At 36.4% G+C, this 23,482-nt stretch overlaps 1 protein-coding gene and 1 long non-coding RNA gene across 5 annotated transcripts; one reads left to right on the top strand and one right to left on the bottom strand.

Annotated features, from left to right (window-relative positions):
• Positions 1-6,814: 6,814 nt before the first annotated feature.
• On the bottom strand, positions 6,815-22,406 carry LOC116767472 (uncharacterized). Its single transcript, XR_004353310.2, has 2 exons — positions 20,684-22,406; positions 6,815-7,297 (listed from the first exon to the last, which is right to left on the bottom strand). It is a non-coding gene; the product is annotated as an uncharacterized LOC116767472 (long non-coding RNA).
• Positions 16,134-23,062, top strand: LOC116767471 (uncharacterized). 4 transcript variants are annotated; one of them, XR_004353309.2, is made up of 3 exons: positions 16,134-16,442; positions 16,987-17,062; positions 18,078-18,286. XR_004353309.2 is itself a non-coding variant. In XM_032657799.2 (3 exons), the coding sequence occupies exons 2-3, from the start codon at positions 16,995-16,997 to the stop codon at positions 22,719-22,721; spliced, it is 327 nt and encodes a 108-aa protein (XP_032513690.1). In that variant the 5' UTR covers positions 16,134-16,422; positions 16,987-16,994; the 3' UTR covers positions 22,722-23,062. The 4 variants fall into 4 exon arrangements, 2 of the variants coding, with proteins under 2 accessions (XP_032513690.1, XP_032513689.2); XM_032657799.2 differs by lacking the exon at positions 18,078-18,286 and adding an exon at positions 22,463-23,062 and having other exon boundaries at positions 16,134-16,422; XM_032657798.2 differs by lacking the exon at positions 18,078-18,286 and adding an exon at positions 22,463-23,062.
• The last annotated feature ends 420 nt before the right edge of the window (positions 23,063-23,482 follow it).

The raw sequence follows: 23,482 nt of genomic DNA, 5'->3' as shown, positions 1-23,482 counted from the left end.
CCTGAAGCCACCCACAGTTGAACGACAACCTGCGATACTACCATATGTGAAGGGAGTTACTGACAGAATAGGCAACATCTTGAAGAAGGTTTCCATTAAAACTATTTACAAACCACATAAGAAAGTGAGCCAATTCTTGAGACCAATCAAGAGTAACATTCCTTTACAACAAGCGGGTGTATACAAACTCGACTGTGACTGTGGCTTGTCATACATTGGACAGACGAAGAGGAGCATCGGTACAAGGGTTAAGGAACACATCTCAGACATCAAAAACAGGCGCGCGTCGAAGTCAGCAGTGTGTGAACACACAATGGACAAACCAGGCCACTACATTCGTTTTGATAAACCTCAAATCCTCGCTCGGGAAGACAAGTATATACCGAGATTAATTCGCGAGGCTATTGAAATTAAAAAACATCCCAATTTCAATAGAGAAGATGGCTGGAATCTATCAAACACCTGGGACCGCGTTCTTAAAAATATAAAATCCCATGTCCGAAACCACACCGCAGGACCTCAAGACACCGTGAGCGCATTCTGCCGGCATCCAGAGCGGTACGCCAGAAAATTAAGAAATCGATGGCGGTAGATGATAAATAACAAGGACCAACTGACAGACATTCACACCTCGTCTGCCCGTGATCACGGTTGCTGCAAAGTAACCGAAACGTCGGGATTATGTAGTTTTTAAATAATAAAAATCCGCGTAGTAAATCCGAATAATACTAGTTTCATTTAATTTCAATTTAATTTTAAGACAATAAAAATGTGATTTACAAGAGAATATAATAAATGAATAAAAAAATGTTCAAAGTGTGGAACAAGCTTTGTTAAGTGGCGTAAAAACTTTAGACAATAAAGCCTGTTTTGTAAACGAAAATATTTTCAAGAAATTTGTAGGGAGAAAGTTTCACAGGGACCCACCATTCTTTGTTTAAAATGTGTGGTGGGTTAAATTAAATCTCTATATGTTTGACATAAACATAATATCAGTCACTTTTGATACGAAAACAGTCACAACATAGCAGCCTCCGTCTTATTTGGAACAGAGCCCTCGAAGTACATACATACTTATCAATTCATTTGAAATCGGACCACAATCCACAAGAAGTCTTTAAAGGTTCATTAGAACTAACTAACTGTGAAGAATGTTTTATATTTCCAAAACTTGCTTTAGGTCCGAGGGTGCGTGGTCGCGGGGAGCGGCGGAATAATTGTCACAATAAACACTCCGTAATAGAGTGAGCCGCGCCCGACCGGCCGGCGTTAATTAGCGAAGTGACTACACCCTCCCCTACACCCTACCCGACACGGCCTACACCACCCTACACAGTACACACACCCAGCCACACGGACGCACACTTTCTCTTGACCGATGAAAACCTGTTTTTAACATGAAATCATTGTAACAAATTTCTAAAGTGTAATGTATATACATACATTAATTACATACATATATACATACATGTTTATTTGGTACTCCACTTTCACAACGAAAAGAAAACATTTAAAACACTTTAATTTTCTTTCAACTTGTTGGCTTTTGTTTTTTATGTTAAGAGATGTATTGAAATAAATACCATGTTTAATATCAATATGGAAGAGTAAGCTATAATAACATTCAAATATTTATATCTTAATTCAAGTAGAAACACATATCACTTTAATATTAATTAATTTACCGACATTTTATGCTAATAACATGCAGCTGTGATTCTCTATAGTTTGTCCACAAGGGACTCGAGGACTGTACTGTACCTGTCTGTTAAAGGCAATTCATTAAACCTACTTCACATACCTTTCTACAAGTCTACCGGAATCCTTATTTTACTTTTAAACCCTTCAATTGGTGTATCGCATCATTGTTGGAATACTAAATAGATTCAATACCTACATTAAAAATAAGAAATTCAAAAACAAGACCTTGAGGCACTCCCACCTATAAAGAATTTCCAAATTTTTATAATTATTCAACCTTCCGATTCTGTTTACTCAAATAAGAGTCGAGAAGATAATTAGCACTGCTTGATGGTGTAATCAATGAAAGGCTTGCACACACTTAATTCTTACGTACAGCTATATTTATAAAAAGCAGCTTCTAGCTATTTTTTTTAAGTCTTGCTGTAAAAATATCTATGTACCTATATTTGTTGTAGTATCTATGTTTATTTGTTGATAATAATAGCTGAATAGAAAATATTTTACTGAACTGCTCTACAGACCGCATTTTCTTTTTGGTTCGGGTTAATAAAACCTAAAAAAGCTTGCAAATAGAAAACTGTTTTTTTATAATACATACATTATTTATAATAATATGAGTATGAATTAAAATTAACGTAAATAAACTATAAAAACGTGGCTTCGTTACGAGTACGAGTTGAAACTTTTAGGTGAATTTTCCTCGAGCGAGACGGGGCACGATAGGTTTATTGGCAAAACGGTTACGGTGGGAAATCCCGGGTATCACAGGTTCAAAACCTTCCCTTTAAATGTTTACTCATCTTTACTAAACTGCCGAAAATATATTAAAATAAATTATACCATAACGATTTCTTAACGAAAAGGTTTTACGTATTTTGCTATTGTGTTAGGTTAATTGCATTAAATTGTTCCGCTCCCTGAATATATTCCATGTTACCAACATCTTGGTAAACCCAATTTATAATTCTATTTATCGTTTATTGCGACTCAAATTTAATTTCTTCTACTTACATATCTTAACCCATTGCCTCACATACTCGTGTAGGTATAATATCAATAAATAATATAATCTATCTTTTTTTTAAACGAGAAGCCTCCTAATTGATTGTTCAAGCGTTTGAATTAATTTAAATCATTTATGTCATCACAATGTTAAAGAAATTTTAAATTAAATCAATTTAATACGAAATTGTTATAGACCTTCAGAATTGTTTCGCTTACTGTGAAGTTAACTCACCTATGCATGAGATGTCGCAGTAGTTCCTGACCTGAAAACAGTATTTATAATTTCACCAATTACATTGAAATGCAATAATATTATTTATGCAGCAATCTCGTCTTCCGATGTATATTTAAATGTTAAAAGTAGCAAATCATTGGATGAATTAAAGTCATTATACCTGCGTGCTATAATTATTAATGGGTAATATTTATTTTTAAGAAAATACAATCAATATTTATCTGCTGTAAGTTTGGATGAAAACAGTTAAATATTTATCATTACTCAGACTAAAAGTCTTTAACACCAGTTTCATAAAAATATATGTGCTTGTGACTCTCATAACTCATTACATAAATATTAAATGAGTGTCACAAATTCGCCATTCATCGCTTGCAATCCGTGGACCGTGAGGCGTGAATTACATTCATCCTTTGATATTCTCAGAGCTGTGCAGAGTCATAAACTCGTAACTGCCATACTGTCCGCTAGGAATCTGATTTTAAAATTACCATCCTGTCTATCAATGACCAAAATATAATCGGTTGTTACTTGAATCACATAAAAGTTATTTTTTTAACTACAATAACAAAACTTAATATGTAATGGCATTATTTACAAGACCCTGAACCTGCAGTTTCTATAATATCACATCCATGCCTCATTCTTGTCTTAAATACAAAGAATTCACCACTCATCTGTTTGAGTGAGGGCGTTCTAGCTTATTTATTGAATGAGTGCCTTTGTTGGCCGTCATTATGAAAACAGATTCAAATTGGCCGTCATTAATGTGACACATATTACCAAATCCTATTAGTGAAAATGACGAGTAACTAATTAGAAAACAGTTAAGGATTTTACATTATTAAATTTGAATTTTTATCCTCACAATACTTTGTAGCTAACGCTAAATCTTTAATCGCAAGTGGTGTTAGCTCAATAAACTGTTTTAGATGTATATTAGGACCACCGATACTTATAGAATCTCATGTTATATTTTAATCTTAGCTTGTACCGATATGAACAAAAATTTTTGAATGTTGGCAGAAAAGCGACCAGTTAGAGATCATCTTCACCACTTGTCCTACAACGAGTGAAAACAAGTTAGAGAGATCGTTGACGTGACGACTTATTAAGTAATTACATTCTAGTCGTTCTGGTCTTATTTCAAAGATCGACGACGCAAAACTCACACATCACGTTCGATCTCCCTTCAACGATTATCAATCAATTAACTTTTTCTGTGAAAATTATTACACTTCTTTAGAGCTGCGTTCAGGTTTTATAAACATTGTAGGCCCAGAAATTCATCCCTTCGCTGGGTCTATCACATAGGATTGCCCATTAAAACATTTCATGTGGGGCAGACAGAGCAGCCAGGGAATGCTCATAGATGTTCAGTAATGTTCGGCTTATCGTTATCGATATCGATACTTTGATTGAAGAAAGACTTGTTGATGAGAATCCTTTATTTTTATTAATTATCAACTTTTCGGGTTGCCTATTTAAATATATATATATTTCACTGCAAAACTGTTTGCTTTAAATCTATTTTACTTACTTCAATTAATATTAAGTAGGCAGGAAGTAGAACCACAATAACCCCTTGTTATTCAAAATTTGTACACCTACAAAATTATTCATGTTTTGAGTAATAAAAATTATCTCGTTTAGAACCAGCAGTTTTTTGAACTGTTTTATCTAACTTTAAGAATGGAAATTCCTATGTTCGAACTATTTCACACGACTTGAGAATATATTGGTGATACGCAAACAGCTAAATATGCAAAAACCAAAAACAAATTGAGGATTTTGAGTTTCTGAAATTATTAAGTGTTATTAAACACCTTTTGACGCCATGTTGTGACGTCAGACTAAATTGTACAAACATAGAATACTAGCTCGTCAACTCATAAATAGCTCAGACACGATTTTAGGATAAATAATCAAATTGATAAAGGTTTGAAATCTGATTTGATTGGTTAAAAATATTAAAACTGAAGTTGTTTATAAGAAAAACAATATATATTTACTTAGGACTCGTGCTCCTTTGTCTTAAATTAATTTATAGACATTTTAATTAAAATGATAATTTAAATAAACGATAAAGTTTATTTAAACTCGAGGACAAGTTTGACAGGAAAACTGAAACACCAAGTTTTAGCAAACCTATATATAGAATGGAAAGAGTTGTTCAACTATTCGCGTTAGACTGAGGATAAATGTTGTCAGTCCTGACAAATAGATTAAGACTAACGGAAGACGCAGAGGCGTTCATGTCTCACGATGAAATAATAGTGGAGCAAAAAAAATCTTGACATAAATACTCCGCTATTACATGACAAAAAAAACAGAGGGCAGGTTTGATTTAAAAATAATATTAATTAAAGATATTTTAAGCTGCGTTAAGGCATCTAGGTTGAGTGGAGTGTAGACAAGAGATTGTAATATCATTTTGATAACTTTATAAGTTCAAATTAACTTAATAATTTAAAGTATGTTCTATTATGTACCTCAAGTAATTTCTATTGGAAAAATATATTTAATATATAATATATAGTTCACTGCATATTTTACCATTATATAGTAAAACCCTTGTGTGGACTTCTAGGGTAAGGTTGAAAAATGTTTGGATTAAACAATATTTGTATTACATTAACCTAAATTTTTTGCAAAATTTTAATGTAGCAAGAACCAGCCTTTAATGAGAGAAATGGTAAACTTGTATTTACTTTATACCCTCAATGATATCTTCATTCCGTTAGATAGATCTAGTTCGATGTGTTACAGTGTGAAGGTGTCTGTGTTATATTTAGTAGTGCAACCCATTCATTCAGCTCAGAATAACCCTTTGAATATTAACATAAAATATAGTGTACAGGTTTATTTTCATCTTTATTTAATGCTCGAAAATATTCACCGATGACATAACAGCGAGCTAATGCGTTATACGACCGCCGACGAAACTGGGTTACAATTTTGAAAATCATGTTCTTAATTTTCTAAACATGTATAGAGTTAGTATAATGATTGTATGTCTCGCGACGTGTCTCGGTAAATGTGAAAAAATTGCGTGCGAAGATGAGAGCGGTAATATTATAAAATATTTACTATACAGACTAAATCCCACAATAAAAAAACAAATAGAACTTCCTCCGTCTCTCAAAGGTTTTTTTTATCATTCTGAAAGACCTGACCTGAAGTATTAATTGTTATTTAATGTGAATTGAAAGGTAACTTCACATCCAGCCGTCAACTTCGGAGTGTGTAAGCGACACAGTGTAAGTGTACTCCTTATTGTTCTCGTCCAGATGTCTCGTCTCTGTTGGTTCATAGTTCGCTGGTACTCGCTCTCCGCTCGTCCCTCGTCGCTCGATACGGAGCTCGTTTACATCAATATAATTTAGGGTAACGATGTCTGTCTCCGATGTCAAATGTTACACACTGTCATAATATAATGCAAATTAATCATCACAATCTGTGAATAGGAACGTCTTCGAAGAGGAACGTTCTAGATGTTTTGTATGACAAGACCGAAACCGAATCAGTAACTGGTGTATAATAAACAAAATCAGATTAGGAGCTGTATAATCAATTATTATTGTTAAAATGCTATTTGAGATTCTTCAACTGTGTTTCTTTTAAATATTTCTACATTTATTTTGTACGTCTTTATCAACATTTTTTGTTTGTAATGTTTTGCAAGATTATTGAATGCAGTTTTTTGAGAATATGGTTTTTAAAAAGAATTAAAATCCAACGCATCTCAATATTTCTTTATTCATAATGGCACTAATTAAAAAAATAATAATCATTACAAAAATAGTAAAGCTGTCAGAAATATACAAAAAAAAGGTCCCCTTTTCAAGCAGATGGTAAAAAAAACTCAAATCATATAAAACACATTATATTTCGTCAGAATACAAACTAGTGTAAAAGCTTAAGAACACTTCATATTAATTATAATCAACAATTCTCCTCAGGATACAAGCGACTATAGATCCAGCAGCTCGTCACCCACGGATCTTTGCAACTTAGTGATTGTTCGAGTCCGTGTCACTTGTATGATCCCAACTCTTTGCAGATTGGAGCTACGATATATAAGGATCAAAATGTTTTTGTTTCAAAGTGTTCCATAAGTAAATACAGAATATTTTTTCTAAGCACTCTCTTCTACTATTTTGAACCCTTCTCCGGCAACGTCTTTGAAGGAAGTCATCGGAGTATAACAATAATTATTTTCATTTCCAATGTTTCTCTGTTAACGCGGTGTTTGCGCCGTCACGAGATGTATTTATTTTTTTTGTTTCCTCTCCTGTTTTCCTCCTCGGATGTTCCACGTTGTTGCTCCACGGTCGATGACTGTCCCGCACACTATTACATTGAATACGATAGTTAAATATTTTGTGTCACTTAATTTAGAGAATATGGCATTAAATACAACAGAGAGGATATATGACACGATACTGTGTTAATAAGAAATTATGTTTACAAAATCATTAAGACACAAAGGAAAAAATATATCGCGTAGAGAACGAGAATTGATTACTTCCATCTTATATATACTTATTTATATATTATTATTTCATCTTTTATCATCATATTGTCTCAATTATTGCTTAGTTTGTTTCAAACAATATTCTGTGTGATTTACAACAATTCTATTCCTCAAAGTATAATTTTAGAACGAATGACGAGAGCTAGTCATTCTCGTAACAAACACTAAATAAAATAAACATAAACCATAACTCTAACACTCGCTCATAAGATGATATAAAAATAACATTAAATATTATTGTCGTAATAGTCTCCGGCCGACGGTCGGTGTGTGTCGGTCTGTGTGTCAAATGTATGTACCCTACTCTAATATCCGACTGTTATCTGTCAAACGAAAAATGAAACAATGAGTGGAGTTCAGTGATTCATCGTGATAACAAGCCGGCCACAGCGCGCGAGATAACGACCAATAATAACTCAGAACCAGCTGGGGTTGTATTACTTATTATATTTTAAGGTTATCGAAGTTATTCTTATTAATCTATCGCAAAACTTGTTCGGACAAAGCTTTCCTTTACAGCTACTGGTTTCCGTTTCTGCTTAGTAATTAAACGTTTATAAACTTTTTTAAGACAAGTATTGTTCACAACTCAACTTTTAATAGTTTAGCTTTTTAATATAATCATATTTTCCTTTCACAGCCTTCGCTCAGCCCAATAATAACACATATACATAGTATTTCTTATTCATCTGTAAATATTTTTAAAAAACCTACCAACCAACCAGTCTTCTCTCCTAAACACCATTTTAGTTAAACAAGCGGAGAAAATAATATATTAAATAATTATGACTACATAAACTGTTGGATGTTCCTATGCCTCAAAGTGTAAACACGATACGAATAATAAACAATGAAGTAAAGTGTAACTCTGCAACAATATCGTTAGACACACTATGACCATGACTATGTTCCAGCTATCTTTGACAGACAACAATCAGACAGTCAGCTACGACTTGGTCAACCCTACAGATACATTAACTTTTATTTTTTCATTAGAACTCAAAAAGTAATCATAGTTCGAAAACAAGAGTTTTACAGAGAATATTATAAAACTGAGTTTATACAGTAGTGATATTTGGAAAGAGCATATTTAATAAGGATAAATAATAATTATCATTACTGAGGTCTCACAGAACGAGTTCTCTTGTAGCTACTCATTTGGAAGTGAAGGAGTCATTGAATGGTGTCAGTACGCAGTAGTTGGTACCAACATGTACATGCACCTCACCCTCCATGTAAGACATATCGCTCGTTCGTTCATTCGCTCTCTTGTTCCTTGATTCAGTCGTAACTGTAAATACCACTTGTCTCCGACTCCGCATAAAAACCGTCGTGATCGAGAACACGCATTTACATAAATCGAGATCCTATCAGATTGATTTCTCTCGATTCGCTCCATATTTTTTGATTTAATCAAACATCAATGTTTTGATTTTGCTGATACTTTTAATCAATCGATGGACTTTGCAGTTTTATAAAAATGTAATAATTTTTTTATAATGATCTTTTCAATGCGGAGGTTTATCTAAAAAAATGGCTTAATATTTACGATCTTTTAATTTAACATAAAGATAAAAACAACATTATTCATGTTAATAGATAGCGCGTTTAAAGATCTCTGAAGTTCGCGTCTGGACGAGATTGTGCATGTGTCAACGTCAACATATCACGTCCTAGAATTCTAAGGAGACTGAAGTTCCGATAAAGAACCAGCGTTAACTTAATGACAGATACTAAACAAATATTAAATTACAAAATATGTACACTAATTAAGAAAAAGAAATTAAAGAAAGGGCCGACGACGACCTCATTAAAATAAATTTTTATATCGTAAGGAATAATTTAAATTCAGAAGGAAGTGGTAACTGGTTAAATCAAGGTCGGAGAGTTCGGAGAGTGTCAGACACACACCATCAGGCACCACGGCTCGTGTAGGAAAGCAATGTTCCGCCCCGTTCGATGGACGGCCAACATCCCTGTCATAGCTGGTAATTATTGACAACATTCACCTTCTATATTAATATTTGGCGACATTTTCGGAACCTGTAATATACCAGCGCTTGTCCATCGCAAACTCACCAGTGCCGTTTTCAGACAACTTTCACTTGGTTCAACAACTATGTTAAATTTTTGTTGTAGTCACCCAGTAACATATTAAAAAAAATACATTTTCAACTTTAATTCTGAACGGAATGAATATAAATTTCAGAGCATCACATTATATATTTTTAACATCTTTGAAAGCCATAAAACCTTGCTCGCCTCCTTAGTAGGTATACTGGACCACCACGTGCTGCTCACTATATTCAATCTTGGTTCTATGGGTTCAATTATCTTGTACAGCTGCTGTTTGGAATATAAAAAATATTAATTTACTTATACTGTCAGTTACATTGTGGGGGGAAAGGTTTGAACATCAACTGCAGTCAATATTATTGATCATTATAAAAATATGTGATGGGGACAAACGCGTTAACAATGTATTTACGGCGGAACTTTCTTTCGGATGTTCGTGAGAGCCGGTCATCTTATATCTCGTTATTTATGGAACAACACCTGTCTATTAATAAGTCGACCAGTTAGTATTGTGTCGTCGTGATGCGGAACCGCTGAACTCCGCACAAATTAATGTGGCTTCTCCAGACTGTGACACACATCGAGAACATTATCCCAAGCTTACTAAATTAATGTTGCCTTCATAGATGACTTATAGGCAAATTCCTAAATTGTAACGAGTATCTCATCTTTGGCTTTAAAAAGTATAAATGTTTATAAAGTAAATAAAACTCTTTCATAACACATGTATATTTGTAGTTATATGTAAACCTGAACTTTTGTTACGATCGTCTAATTTTCGCTCCTCAAGGTCTAACTGTAACCTCGGCTTTACTTTATTAGAGTTCATAATTCTTATGGTTATGTTTGTCTCATCGGACTTGAATTTATTATTTCCCAGACATTTATATACATTTTATATAAATTCCATAGTTCATAAAGTATATAATTGTTAGTACAACTAACACTAAACTGTTTACTCATATGTGACTAATGACTGTGAACAGTGGTTATGTCTTCAAAAATTTATTGGAATTTTTAATTAATTTGTAGTGTTCGCTGATCCAGAATGTAACTGTGATCCTCAGAGCTGTAACTGCAGACTATATTTTTTTTGAGATGATACTAAAAATCATTCTCATTTGGATATAACACAATGCTATAGACGATTACTACATGAGTATTCTGTCTGTGTGATTGCTCCTAATTACAATGTGAATAAGGTGTATATTGTCTCGCTCGCAGCCTGCGTCGAGTGTCGAGCGTGGTATGCGAGTTTATCTCACGGATGCATTCGCTTTATGATTCATAATCAACGTGATCTTGTTATACGAATTGCACACATTTTTTTTTCCAGTTATTGGCTTAAAGTTTCTGTAGTAATTCCACTCTGCGTATCCTTCGTGTGTGTTAGTTAATTTAAATTCTAGTTACATTTAAATAATTCCTTCAGACATATTTAATATTTAATTCCGTTGTATCGAGTCCGCGGAACACGAGTAGTCCGAGGCGGTTTGTTTTTTACATCCAATTGTTAACTCGTCTTTGACAAATTCTCAACTGTAACTCGCTCTTCATATAACAAAGGGGATTCCTCTCAATACGTCTTGTCAGACAGACGACTCTCAAATACTACTTTCTACATACTTTATGAATCAAAGTAGCGGGTAACTCGGGAGTCCACACAAATTACACGCGCCCGATCACTTTCAAGTGTTTAACATTCGAAATGAAAACTTAAAACAATTACTTTTACCAATAGTTGTATCGTACATACATTAGTTATGTATTCAGTAGCGCGGCTTAAAGGTTAACGAATTGAATAGTAATGGATATAAATTGTTGGGGCCATTAACGTGGCGGTGAGTGAAGGATGACCGCGAAGGGCGAGGGGCGAGGGACGAGACACTGAGGAGGAATTGTGTTGTTGTACGTGAATAATAAAAGTATCGTTTGTTTTCCACTTGACTAGTGTTAGTTATACACAGGGACGTTGTCGTACTAGGGACAGTATCATGACGACATTGTACCTGCTATAAGACCGATATCATATTAAAATGTATACAGGTGTGTGTTACTTGCTACTTATTCATTCTCGACACAATTCAATGAATTAGATATAAATTAATAAATGACTTCTCATAATAGACGAGGCGAAGTCGCGAGCTAAGACTGACACATTACGACATGACGCAGTAGTTATTGCTGTATGCTCTCGATTCAGTAAAAAATATATATTCAGTAAGAAAACAATATTCATTCTAACGCAAAAAGTACGTAAACGATGAAACTAAATGAACGCTTTGTATCCAACGTTTATTTATATTCTTATTAACACAACTGTCGAAACCAAGACCACAGGAATAACTGAACAAGAAGAACTCGAAAGTTTTATAATTTATATTTAATATTAAGCAAAATTTTACAATTTAAATAATACGAGTGCGTCTAATCTTTAAAATCTTAATCCATGAGATAATTGTCATCGACCTCACAGTACCAAAAGTCAAAGGAATGATTTTAATTAAGAACACGTCTTTATATATTCAAATAACTTAACGTTTATTTCTAAGATTACAGGCTTAAATCAAAATGTGTAAATTTTATAGTTTAATAAACTCATATTATCTTCAAAGTAATTTGAAAAAATGATCGTTGATTATAAATCAAGACGAATCTTAATGGGTTACCGGTCAGAAGATAAAATGGACGCGGAGTATTTGAATAGGCGATCGGTATCAATTGCAAAATGAAAATGAATCAACAAAAGCAAGCCTCTGGGGACCGTGGACCAGAAGCTACCTACTAGACACTGGGACAGTCCGGCTTGTGATTCCGTGGAGTTCGGTTTCCACTTCCAATCTCTGTTCTGATTTCTTCAATATTTTCAGTATTTCGTAAAACGTATATAACCGTTCGACAGGACCCATGGACGAGGGACGCAGCGTTAGTGAGAACGAAGTATCCGACCTCAAACATTGCTATCACAATATATTATATTACTCATGAACCTCCCTTTCCTATTCGAATTGATTTAAACAACAGCTTTATTAAATTAGAATAAAACTTATAACAACATGTTATTGTCATATGTCTTTATTACATCACTTGGAGGTGTTAGGTATATGTATTTCAAAGTTTGTTTGTCTCGTCACAGTTTTTATATTTTATTAATATTGAAATCGGTTCAAACTCTCAGTGTTTATAATTTAATATCCACGCCGTCTATTAGTTCACAGGGCCGCGGCCGTTTGCCTTGTTGAAGACTGACACCGAGTTACTGTAAATGTTCGCTTGAAACAAACGTTGGAAACACGTCCCTCATCATTATTATTGATAAAACAACGAATCTTTCTCCTTCGGACGCGATGTTTATCAATAAGTAATGACACACTAGACTTCAATTATAATCTTTATATTCAAAAACAAGAAGTTAGCCGATTAGTCTACACATATCTGTACACAAATAAGTCTATTTCTTTTTACATATACTGGTTTCTTCAATAATGAATTTGATTTTGACCATAAATTTTAATTTGATAGAATTTGTCGTAAGAGTGATTGATTGATTACACTTTCTTTTTAGTTTAGGAAAACGATTGACAAAGTTCGACATCCCTTTGCCAAGTAACTTCGTTCTATGATAAAAATAAATGTCAAGTTTAGTTTAAATCTTTAGAGATTTCAATAATTGTTTTGACATTAATGAATCTGTTAGTAAAACCAATACTAAGTAACAGGCACCACGTAGCTGCGACATATTAAATATATTCATAATTCAATCCTCATCAAGTAACGTGAACTCTACCCTCAATTACCATCGCGGTGACGAAATCCGCCGCCACAAACACTACACCATTCTTACGACGTCGGTGTTTTCAGTTACAAACTAATTGTTACTTCACAAAAATACTGATTAAAGTTCAAAGAATTATTCTTTGACAACAAACGTCTATTTGATAAGTCTAAATGGAAGTCAGTTCAAAGTCAGCTAATAGTATGCCATGGCATGGCATATTGGTGAGGTGGGAGGTCTTCACAAACACCTCGGGTCTGACCGCTCCTCCTCCAGCTCGAGGTGGGACTGAATGGTTAGCATTTTAACGGCAAACGTAGAACATTTTGCAAACGTTACTCATTTTGACGACTTGACCTCATGTTGACCGAGACACTAAAAAGTGAATGTTTATAGTAAGAATAAGACTATCAACATGAAAAAAATGTTATGTTGGCACAAGAAACACACACTCATTATATTTATACGTCGTTACAAATAAGTAGACGGAGTCTGTAATTAAATATAGTGTCAGAGTGAGCTGAGTTAATTGCGCGCGACAAAATCGTAATAAATACAGACCGAAACCGCTGGAGTCGAAAACGTGGGCTCAGAACGAGATTCAGAACTGTGTTGTAACGGGACATTAAAGGCCAGTGGTATGTGGATATAGTCATGTGTTATGAAGGGTATGGTGGGTCAACGACCGCCAGCTACCCGGCTGCCTGTCATCCCGACTGTCCAGGTGTCCGGCTGATACGCGACGGCCACCTAAACACTCCGCTATTAGTATGATGTACAGATTCGGGCCTGGACCTGATGTACTATGAATTCCCATGTGATCCAACGTGACAGATGAGAGCCAAAAAATAAAAGCTACTTGTATTGTATGTGTTGTGATGGCAACCTCGTGGCTCGTAACATACACATGACAGGCCGGTCTGTGACGCCCGGCGCCGAGGACGTGTTGGCTCCGGTGCGACCTTATTAATTATTGATATTTGTAGTAGATTTACGTTTGTGTAAAGTCAGTAACTTACTACAGTACATTATGTTAGAGACAGTGACATAATATATCCGTATTTGGCCTTCAAATAACGTTTAGTTTAATAAAATATTGTTATCAAGAACGGATCGCGACAAAGCACGAATAAAATATAATTTTAAATTATAATCCTACCACCCAAAAAAAATTTAATCTTTCGATTAGAAAACGATAATTGATAAGACGCCCCGGTCGAGTTAACGCTCCGTACGACTTCTGATACAGAAGCCGCTGGAATAATAATAGTCATCATTATTGAAAGTTAAACATTTCAGAATTCATTCCGGTTTAGTGAAATTCAAACACAAAGAGATGAGGATGTCAGGAGAGAAGTCATTTTTATTAAAAGGTTCTTAGTGACCGTTTAAGATCGGAGTTTCATATTCCTTATAATAAAGAACTCGATACCGAGACAGCTGTGAATTTAACCTTTACTCGCACCATATACAGCCTGTGAAGTTGTCCAGGTGCAATCACATCTTGATTTAAACAAACGTGCGACGAGAAAAAATATAAAAATAGACGAAAATTTCAATTTATATAATATCTGAAGGATCACCTGGATGTGTTGCTGTCCAAGATTATCGAATGCAATCATTAACAGAATCTTACAAAAAAATTACAAACAAAAACTGATTATGTTTTTAATTTAATGATCAGTCTGTTTAGTCCAAGTCGGCATCGTCACGGTACGTACGGAGCGTTCACAGTTTGACATTAATAAATCTCGTTACATCACGGTCTTGACGAAGGTTGTTGAATGAACAACGGGAAACGTTTCGTATGTAGTGTGGCGATTTAAGTTCGAACTAAGGATAAAATATGTTGACAGCGGCCGAATTGGACTTCTGACTTTATTACATAATACAAAATAATTTGATTAGATAAAAAGAAAACTAAATTTATATAAATAACAATAAACATTAAACACCTACTAATTATTACAACACAAAGAACAACTGTAAAATATATAATAACAATAACTGTTCAACAAGAAAAAATACACTTCAAATAACTGTTATATGAGCAAGTAAATAAATAGACGCGTCAAATATTTTCCAAACTAAATATTATATCGTGTGATCGAAGGTCGACTTCTATCGATTGACTAAATATCTACCAAAGATATTTTACTACAATTAAAGTTACTCCACTCATTATTTGTCCTCGTTCAAACATACAGATATTGTAAAAATTATTTGTCATTTAAATAATTTCCTTGTCTCTTTTCTACTCGTTAGGTGTTGGAGAGAGCGGGACAGCGCGGCGTGCTTCATGAAAGTTAAGAGAATTGTGTTTTTAGTATAACTGGCTTTTGGACACTCAGTATGTAAAAAACCGAATGGTTAATTAACTTTCTAATGGCTGAATCTAGCCGTAACTCGACGCTCGATAGGAATTCGAAGTATAAAACATACATATATTAAATAGATTTAAATAAATCCCACATGTAATGTTCTACAATATCAGTAACAGAGATTCGAAAGATTATCTAAGTGACAAACGATCTAAACATCCAATCAATACCAGCTCTGTGTGTTAGTACAGAATGTTCGTCACATAAAACCACTCATTGAGTGGCTCCTAATGTATTGACACAAACAGGCAGAGAGACATGCGCGGGCGCCACGTTGTCACACGCATGTCGCCACCGAGTATTTTTAGTGTGTATGTAAAGTACGACACGTACACACACACAGACACAAACACACACACACGCAGGCCTCACGCACACCACGGCGCGCTATCACACACGCCACGCAAGCCAACGGCTAAAAATACACCGCTCCAACTCAGCACTTTGCGATCCTCGTCATCGTAATGAGTCTGACACTAGCAACAACGTGGAGGACCTCGCGTATACAATAACACTAAAACCTCTCTCTAGAGGTTAAGTTCGTCACCTGGAAAAACTTAACCGTATTGGTGGCGAAGCGAAGTAATTAAAAGGAAGCGGAACAGGTTATAAGACACAGTGGCCGATGGAAGTAAAGACAACAGGCAGAGGCTGGCTGGCGCGCGGGCGAGTAGAGGAAGTGCAAGGAGGGGCAAGGAAACATGAGGAGGTACGAGGAGGTGCGAGGAGGTAGGAGCGGGCGTGCGACAGGTGGACGGCGGGTCGTCGGGGCCGGTGGAATAGACCCGCTTCAAAACTAGTATTCCAACCGACCGGCGCCGGCCGCGAGCCATCACACCATATACCCAACTCACTTCACATACCGTCCGCTAAACTGCCATTTGTCACTGCAGTGTGTTCTAGACGGATACTATAATGATAGGGACGTCCGTGTGTTCATTATTTTATCGATACCTCTTTTTCGTCCGACACTACGTAGACCCGATACATTTGTTCAAACAGACCGTCTACACTGAAGGTTAATATGATTGTGTCCTAATTCCATATCGTTCGATGATCGTGATGGCTGTAATAAATTGTCGAATTGAATTAATTTGTTAACAAAATATTTAGATCATACCGCCTTGAATCGATGGACAGAAGTATCTGTGAAGGCCGTTGATTTAATGCAATCTAAGAGACCGTCGATGGGGAAACAAAAGATCAAACAAGCAACAAAGTCTCACTGACTCCGTTCTGGTGTTAATTATAAATAAATTTTCCTTGTCCTCAGCTAACGGAATGCGCTGTCGCCTTTCAAAAGATCTGTATATTGAGGACCCCTCAACACTGCTACCAAATCGGTTAAGGTAAATCGCTTATCTCTGTGATCAGTTCGTGTATAAACATCGACAGCTAAAAAAGAAGCCTCTAAAGTTTAGGAACAGCAACACGTCGTTGAACACTAAACTTAAATGAGGTTCATTCGAGAATACGTTTCCAACGAGCGAGGGCTCTCCGGCCGTTAGAGGGTCATTCTGTACAACACAGCTGGTACTGTAATAGCTACGTTAATTAAATTGCAAATGTCTCTAATAATAGTTTTTAGTAGCGCCCCCTTCCCCTCAACCTCCCTCTCGGGCCGTCCGATCCCTCCCCTCGCCCGTCTAAAGTCGCTGGACGGCTCGCTCATTACTCGCTAACATGCAATTACATTCCGTTGATTAATTATCGTAAAAAGAATACACAATTTAATTATGAATTTTGGAATTTTGTGTAATAAAGCATTGAAACATAGTCCTTTATAACAGTTATAGTTTCCATTGAAGATGTAGTACTCTGATTTCAATAGTTTGGTGCAGGATGGAAAGTTAAAAAAGGAATATAAAGAGCTACATATTACTTTAAGAGACTCGACCTCATCAACTCCTAGGTCGAAGATATAGGCAGTGATACAGACAAACAAAAAACATACATCATTATTTTTATAAAGAACAGAGTGATATAAGGCATGTGGTCGCCCCAAAACATTCGACCATACGCCTTGGATAAGTTTTGATATTGTTTCAAATAATATCAACTATTTCTACCTCTCCCGATTAGTTTTCTCATTATTATATTATTTTATTATTTTTGCAAAAATATTTAATCCAAGACATACTTAGACGTTACACGTTATATGAAATAAATGACTACAAGAACAACGAACGACTTGCAAACACAACTTCAGTCACGGTCCTAATCGTGTTATATATTTATACATTTTTAATATTTGTTTGTATAAAACTTCCTGAACTACATTAATTTTCTTTGCTATGGATGAGAAATCATAGTGGACTCTAATATTCCATATATTTTTGGTATGAGTATTGAGTTCGCCCCCAGCCTGCAACCTCCTCACCACGTCGAGCCAACCTACACTCGTTGAACTCGGTCCGCGTGTCGTTGAAGTCTTTTGGAGGAGTCTCTCTCTCGCCTTAAACCACCACAACGGTGCACTTTACCTGCGTCATTTTATTATTTCCGCCTCAAACTTTAATTTCACTTCGTGGTTATAATGGTAACGCCAATGTTCATTAAAGGCCATTGTTAAAAACTCCTCATGTAATAATGATATGTTTTGAAAATCTTATACAATTTCATTGTTAATTACTTTTAAAACTTCTTTGGAAGGGAATCTATTTGAAATAAAATAATGATTATAAGAGCAAGTGTTTTAACTTTGTTATGTCTGTATATATTTTACTACAAGGAAAATAAGTTCTCCAGACTACTTCATAGCTAAGTAATAAGCCATCGTTACAAACAAGAGCTAATTCTCTGGAACCATCATTTTCGCAACGGACACAATAGCGCAGTTTCCAAGTCATGGATTAGATATCCGGAAGCGTGAATAAAAAAAAGTAATAAATAATGTATAGAGCAAGAAATTCCGTAAATAAAAATGCAAGTTGCAATTAGCATTTAATAGCGTGATTTTGAACACGCAAGCAGCTAGACCGAGCCAAGTATCGAAGGGAGTCGGCCGTGACGAGGACTTGCATATATACACACACAGATATATATACAGATGTAACAACGAAGAGATGCCCATTATAACCAAGTCGATGATAAAACTTAAGTTAGGTATTCTGTCGAAACACCACACACTTCCATATTAAAAATTCTTCTTAATGTCAGCCCATAAATATCATAACATATAACACAAGGCATACGCGTCCGCGGGTCGACGAACCGCCTCCAAACTAATGTAGGAGTTATATTTTATGAGAGAAATTTAAATAAAACAGCTCTGCATTAGCATAAGATTACGAGAGCTGCAGATAAAGTAACTGTTCAGTTGAAAGCGACCGGACTGAGTTTATTACGACTGGTCGCAGGCACACGGACGGCCATCTCCACACACCACTCACAGACAGATCGTTACTTGAATGTAGGATTACAGATTAATGTAACCGGGAGAGGAGCGCGACCAGCGGCCTACTGAGACACACCCGGACTATAAGATATGGACGGCATATAGAGGTGTCAGTTCATATAGAATTAACTTCAGAAATTAATATATTATAAAGCAAAGGAAATAATCATTTGAACTGAATCCTTCAGATGTGGCGGTTGTTGTCAGGACGCGCTCAGGATAAAGTTGGTAGAACCGGAGAGAATAAGTATGACTTGACGGCCCTTCGATAAGATCGACCGTTCAATACATGGCTACTGGGACAAAGAAAGGCTAGCGCCAGTTACATTCCGTTTATAGAAAAAGTATGTACCGATGTGTTTTGTTTTGATTTTTAGATTCTAATCTTAATTAATATATTTCAATCAAAATATTAATCAACTAAGTTCGGTTGTATCGGGAGAAATAATGATTCGTTTGCATTATTAGTCTTCTTCTTTTATAACAAATTCTCAATATGCCAAAGTCACATGTATGTATTCCCTGAGAGTCCAATCTGTCCGTGTGTGTGTGTGTGTGTTATATAAAACAAAAACCCCTCGACCGTGCTATATATTTTATCGTCCGTTATCGAGTATTAAAATGATTCTCATATCTAAATCGCTTGCCCTTCCTTATCTGAGACCCAAATTGATTCTACACATTACATTTTAATCCATTGAAGTTAGAGAAAAGCCTAAAACATTAGTAAATAATTGTTTTTCTTTGATTCTTTTAAAACAAGTGACCTCGTCCATAATATGTTACAGATGTTAAAAGAGAAAGATTAGGTGGAGTATTATTTATGCCCTAATATATGATCATTTTACTGTTCCCGATACTCAATAATTATTTTCAAAAATCCATACCAGATGTGGCAAGCTAATCCCATTTCAAGAAGTGAACTCGTGAGGATCTACACTTACAATGTCGAAACAGCCTTTTTATTACGAGCACGCCGCGTCGCGCTGGCGAGGTGTCCGGCCGAGGGACTTACAAAACATGTTTTTCGTTTATGATCTCCAATTAAACTAGAAATAGATTGCCCACAGGAGGAGTAACGACACATTGTATATATTTGAAAAATATTGGCCTTGTAAGAACTCACATTACAATTCGATCATTCATCACTTAGATAAGGTTAGTAGTGATGACATTTTTATCGGACCTATTTTATCCACATGTTTTACAAAACTTTTTCCTACTTTATATCTATCTATCGATGTCGAAATTGAACGAAATTAAATGATGTGTGTAGTTGTTCCACAGTCAGCGCGGTGGGAGAAAGCTAGTCGACGAACAACCTGTCGGGTCGCTCGTCCACAACGCTCCACGCATCGACTTGTTTTTGCCAGCAGCGACCGGCTCCGGCGACGTACGTCCGTACCTCCACAATCCACATACATTTCCTATCGCCGAGATAATGAATTGCCACCATACGCGACCGCCGTTGCACTTACATATAAGCAATGTTTCTAATGACAGATGTAGTCGATGGACAAATAATTTATGCGTTACACAATGTTATTCTTTAGACGTACATTGTTATACCAACCTTTTAATTTTTCACAATGCCTACATCCAAAAGGTTATTTTTTAACACATCACGTGTCCTCGCATAAATAACGCAGTAGCGATTTGTGCAACAAACTATTGACGTAAATAAAGAAACAAATAATGCGCCAGCGCCCGTCACGGAGATCGACGGGCGAGCGATCTGCCGCTCATTTTAGCGGATGACAAAAATAGCCGACAACAATGCTCGGGGCGATCGCCACGTGGGATATCATGTTCATGGCGGGATTGTTCTCACAGAACGAATAATGATCATTTATTACCAGAGGGTTAGAGGGGACGCCTCGTGACGTCACCCACTCAAAATACGCACGCGTGCCTTCGACACGAACACCGAGGAGGTGCGGCGGATAGTCCCGGACAGAGTGAAACCGGCCGCAGTGCCAAACTGGCGGTCATCGACTCCCGAAATAGATGCATAACGCGCACACCTATAGGAAATTAAGAACCGGTCCCGCCGCGGCGACGATCCGGTACCTATAAGAATTCGTTTCGAAAGTGGAATCCACTTGAGCGATTAATTTATAGCTGCTTTCACCAGTCTCCTGATTGCTCTCCTCCACAGCTTTACGTTCAGCCGAAACCAAATAAAACATAGTGTTTATTTAAAGAGCACGATAGAACCGCGTGGAAGGAACCAACTTACAAACTTCGAAACAAGAGTGCGATAACCCTCGATAGCCTGCGGTCTCCCGCTCCGACAAAAACAATATCGTATCGCTCGACCCTCGACACCAGCTGATAGTCAGTGCTCGGTTACTCTTATCTACACGTTTGTTCTGACACAACAAAAACATCATTTTGCGTTTGAAAATTATTTTCAGTGAATGCTGGTGCTAATACAGTTTAATGACTACAAATAGTTTGGCATGTCTAATTCCAATAAGAATCTCGGTAGGTTATTTAAATAAATGTTTAAGTTAACATCTATTATTTTAAATCTTGAATTGAAACAGAGAAACTTTTCCTCGAATTATCGAGACGGAAGTTATAATGAGTAATTAAGCAATGTTGAACGAGGTTGCATCTAAATGAACATCAAGTAGGCATCGCGACTGGCGAGTAGCGGACCGGCCAACCAGGGCCTTGACCCACATCTTGATATTCGAAAAGACAAAACTTTCCACCCGCTGATGAATAATGCACCGCATCTCCGACTAGAGCATTTAACCCATCCTAGCCTGCCACTACCGAAGTGTCGACAGAAATGAAGTAATAAGCCAATAACATATTTTACATTTTTTATAACATAAAAGGAAGTAACGCGTCACCGTTCACTCCCAGTATCAATCCAAAAAGGCATTAACCAATACCGATACCACATACTCAAATGGATGCGAGAATGAAGGGAGTCGAGGACGGCCGCGGCGGGTCGGAGACTTGTTGCTTCCTCCCTTCTCATCAGTTATAACTCTAATTAAATTTGTCGAATTCTAAGCGTTACAGTAACTAGGTGTATCGGACTCGTGACTCCGAATATGTTTCTCTCACAGTACACTCGATATGAATAAACCGATAACGTCTATATGGAGAATACAAAGTACAACACGTGTGACGGTCGCCTCCTCGCGACTTCGTTTCAACAGTCGACTTCGGCGGTTAATTTCGAAACTTTTACGATTACGATTTTTCATTTAATTAAAGTATAAAAATCAAATGTAACATTAGATCAATTTTATAAAAAACGAGTCACTGTACCGTCAATATCGAAATAATTGTAGAAGTGTAAATGTTAAATGAATTCTCATACTCTCCGTAGACAACCTTCGTCGGCCACGAAACTTCCTGAATTCGTTCGACAGGACACGTGCGAGGACGGTGAGAAGCCGGTTGTGTCGTCGGCCGAGGATCCCGCCGACACGTGTCATAACCTCAGCACCGCGAGCACTCTGCCGACAGAACTCCTCGCAAATAGAACAGCAGACCTGCCGACACTCGCTCAGACGAGACGATCCTTCCTCGACATCGCAGAACGTGGAGCGCGGACGACATCTTTACCTGACAGTATTAGAAAATAACGGAACGACTCTAATGCTGCCCGGTAAGATGCGAACCGCAACTCCTGCTGGCCGAGAGAGCGAGCACGGTGCGGAGACGAGCGCGAGCGTGCGGACGAGGACGAGGCGCGGCGGAGACTGAATACGGCGGCCTGCGAGGCTGACCGCAGCCGGCTCGGGGCTACGGGCTCGGGGGCGGCGCCGCGCACTCCACGCCTCCAGGAGCGACCTACCGACCTCGCGCCGATACATACATCATGTTCGTTCCACTACCCGGCCTTATGTCTCACCTCGAAGGAAACTACATATTTTCACCGACGTCCATCGGCGGCCTTTGGTATAGTCAAATTAATAAAATTTAAATTAGCATAAAAAAAAACTTTTTAATTTTATGATCACCCTGTATAAATGAATCGTATTTTAATATATTTACTGAAAGCCTGATGTAAATACGCTCGTAATATATCTCAAAATCCAAATTTAAATCTCCAACGAAAAGTGACGTGAATATAAAACATTACATAAGGACGATTCCACATTACATAAGGACGAGCTGAAATACAAAAGGAACCAGTTATAATTTCATTTAACTTTTTTTTAATGAATAATTTATCTGTTTTATTGAAATCAGTTTATAAAAACGTTATTGATGTAACCTTATGTCGTTCTCATTATATAATATTTTATTTAGACATTGTTTAGCTGATATCGTTTTTAGTTCTGCCTAAAAAATATGTTTTTTTTTATTTACTACACTTATTATAGCTATTTAAATAATACTT

The sequence above is a fragment of the Danaus plexippus genome (assembly GCF_018135715.1).
Source record: "Danaus plexippus chromosome 9 unlocalized genomic scaffold, MEX_DaPlex mxdp_24, whole genome shotgun sequence".
In the NCBI taxonomy this organism is placed as follows: Eukaryota; Metazoa; Arthropoda; class Insecta; order Lepidoptera; family Nymphalidae; genus Danaus; species Danaus plexippus.
This window is presented reverse-complemented; position numbering and strand designations above follow the sequence as displayed.